Source organism: Myotis brandtii, unplaced genomic scaffold (assembly GCF_000412655.1).
Source record: "Myotis brandtii unplaced genomic scaffold, ASM41265v1 scaffold521, whole genome shotgun sequence".
Taxonomy (NCBI): domain Eukaryota; kingdom Metazoa; phylum Chordata; class Mammalia; order Chiroptera; family Vespertilionidae; genus Myotis; species Myotis brandtii.
The window spans coordinates 4,168,233-4,171,495 of NW_005369870.1; the positions used below are offsets into that span (position 1 = coordinate 4,168,233).

General features: G+C 46.9%; 1 protein-coding gene across 1 annotated transcript in view; it reads left to right on the forward strand.

Annotated features, from left to right (window-relative positions):
* Positions 1-3,010, forward strand: part of LCMT2 (leucine carboxyl methyltransferase 2) — a 3,196-nt gene extending 186 nt beyond the window's left edge. Inside the window, exons 2-3 of the mRNA XM_014548732.1 lie at positions 2-1,903; positions 1,974-3,010. Of these exons, the coding sequence (XP_014404218.1) occupies positions 2-1,833 (1,832 nt within the window). The 3' untranslated portion in view covers positions 1,834-1,903; positions 1,974-3,010. The remainder of the gene's footprint in view (position 1; positions 1,904-1,973) is intronic.
* Positions 3,011-3,263: the final 253 nt, after the last annotated feature.

Here is a 3,263-nt window from a genome sequence, read left to right on the forward strand (position 1 = left end):
GGGGCCCCGCGAGCGCCTTGCGCCCAGATCCTGTCGCTGGGCGCCGGCTCGGACTCGCTGTATTTTCGCCTCAAAGCTGCAGGCCGCCTGTCCGGGGCTGCGGTCTGGGAGGTCGATTTTCCAGACGTGGCGCGGCGCAAAGCGGAGAGGATTAGAGACACGCCGGAACTGTGCGCGTTAACCGGGCCTTTCCGGAGCGGGGACCTTGCGTCAGCGCTGCGCTTTGAGAGTTCGGACTACCGCATCCTGGGCTTGGACTTGAGGCAGCTGGAGCGATTGGACCGGGCCCTGGCCGCCGCGGGCCTCGATGAAGCCGCACCCACTTTGCTCCTCGCTGAGGCCGTGCTGACCTACCTGGAACCGGATAATGCAGCGGCCCTCATCGCCTGGGCAGCCCAGCGTTTTCCTGATGCTCTTTTCGTGATCTACGAGCAGATGAGGCCGCATGACCCCTTTGGCCAGTTCATGCAGCAACATTTTCAGCAGCTCAATTCTCCTTTGCATGGCCTGGACCGCTTCCCCGACGTGGCGTCCCAGCAGCTCCGCTTCCTCCAGGCTGGCTGGACTGCCTGCAGGGCCATGGACATGAATGAATTCTATCGCTGCCTCCTGCCCGCAGAAGAACGTCGGCGCATGGAAAATCTTGAGCCCTTTGACGAGTTTGAGGAGTGGCATCTGAAGTGCGCCCACTATTTCATTCTGGCCGCTTCTAAGGGAGACACTCTCTCCCAAACTTGGGTGCTTTCACCCCCAGAGCTGTTTCCTCGGGTAGATCCCGCTTCCCCTTCCGGGACCCTCCTTGCCAAGGTGGTCACTAGTGACAGCCAGGGCCCACACTTTAAGAGATATGGCCACGCCTCTGTCCTCTTGAGCCCAGGCATTCTCAGCGCAGGTGGATTTGGAGAGCAGGAGGGGCGGCATTGCCGAATGAGCAAGTTTCACTTGCTCTCAAGATGCTGTGACTTTGAATGGAAAGGCAAACCAATAGGCAGTCGGGGGACTGAAGCTCAGTGGGATGGACGCCTTTATCACACCATGACGAGACTTTCCGATACTCAGGTTCTGGTTCTGGGAGGGAGACTGTCCCCAGTAACTCCAGCCTTGGGGATTCTCCAACTTCGTTTTTGTAAGAGTGAGGATGATAGCGCCGAGGATCTAAATGTAATGGTAACAAAAGCTGGCACAGAAGGAGATTCCACTTTGTCATGTTGGCGGCATTCAACAACACAAGTGTCCTATGAAAATCAGAAGTATTTGTTTGTCTATGGGGGCCGAAGTGTGGGGGAACCTGTATTGAGTGACTGGCATTTTCTACACGTGGGGACAATGACTTGGGTCAGGATCCCAGTGGAGGGGGAAGCACCTGAAGGTCGGCATTCCCACAGTGCCTGCAGCTGGCAAGGGGGAGCCCTTATTGCTGGAGGCCTGGGTGCTTCTGAGGAGCCATTGAGCTCTGTAGTCTTTCTGAAACCAACCACTTGTGGATTCCTCTGGGAATCAGTTGATATCCAGCCTCCCATTACCCCAAGGTATTCCCACACAGCTCATGTGCTTAATGGGAAGCTTCTACTGGTTGGAGGGGTCTGGATTCATTCCTCCTCAGTTCCCGGGGTGACTGTTATTGATCTGACTACAGGATTGAGCTCTGAGTATCAGATTGACACAACAGGTGTACCATGGCCACTAATGTTGCACAACCATACCAGCATCCTCCTTCCTGAAGAGCAACAGCTCCTGCTCCTTGGAGGTGGTGGGAACTGCTTTTCCTTTGGCACCTACTTCAACCCCCATACAGTAACATTAGACCTTTCTTCCCTGGGTGCTGGGCAGTAAGGACTGGACTTCTGATTTATTTAGGACCCACTAAAGTAGACAATAAAGGTTTCCACAAATAGGATTTGACGCCCCTCCTTTTATTTTATTTTATTTTATTTCGTTAGCACTATTATGTTAAAACACATACCATCAATCAGTTTGGCTACAGATATTACCCCACTCCACGCCCCTCCTTTTATTTTATTTTATTTATTTTATTTTATTTTATTTCGTTAGCACTATTATGTTAAAACACATACCATCAATCAGAGAGATGATACAAAAATAAAACATAAGTAGGCCTATCTTAAGAGAGTGGTCATACAGTCCTAGAGGAGGAATTGGGGCCTTTAGATCCCTATATCTAGTTGGTCTTCCTCCCATTTTCTAATCTGCATTTATCCACTTATTGAGTTATAGTGACTTTAACCTAAGTCAAGTGAAAAATTTCCCACTCCTATGCTTTGTGTTTTGAGGTGGTACTTTGGAAAAAGTTTCACACAGATCCTTGGTAAGAATCTAAAGTTGAATATAGTTGAAGGGGCATGATATTGATTTCATTCTTCATGTATGAAACCTAAAATGAACCCAGTTACAGTTTTTTTAAAGCATTGCGCTATTTAGTGCAGAAGAGAATTCTGGGATAGATTCAACAATGATCTTTATATAGGACTTTATTGGAAAATATGCTTTTCCATTTTTGTCACTGGTTCCATATTTATATAGATTTATGAGTGCTTTTAAATCAAACAATGGATGCTTCAACTCATTGTGTACATGATATGATAATGTTATGCTTCAGCTCTACTCTTCACCCTTAACTATGGTCTGTGCCCCAGGAGGCTGACATTCATGGACTATATCAATGAATTTTCTTGTCTTCTAGTTTCTGGTGAGTACTACCAGTCATAGGCACCAGAGGGAGATGTAGAACAGGAAGAGTGAGGCAGGGTATTCTCAGTGTTTCTCCTACTAGTCTGCAAGTTGGCAGAATCCCCCCCCCCCTTTTTTTTTTTATCAAAGGCCACAGCTTTTTCTCCATGTAATAAGGTATAGCTCTAATTCTGCATCACTCCAGGTTCCAGTAATTGTTCCTTCTTACCTCTTCAGGCCTAGGATTGTAATTGCTCTTTGCTAGACCTGAGCTGCACTGTTCAATATAGTAGCCATTAGCTATGTGACTATTTGAACTTAAATTAATAAAAATTAAATAAAATTAAGAATTCAGTGGCTTAGTTGCATTAACCACATTTTAAGTGCTCAGTAGCACATCCAACATGTCCCTAGATCTAGACCAGTGATGGCGAACCTTTTGAGCTCGGTGTGTCAGCATTTTGAAAAACCCTAACTTAACTCTGGTGCCGTGTCACATATAGAAATTTTTTGATATTTGCAACCATAGTAAAACAAAGATGTATATTTTTGATATTATTTTATATATTTAAATG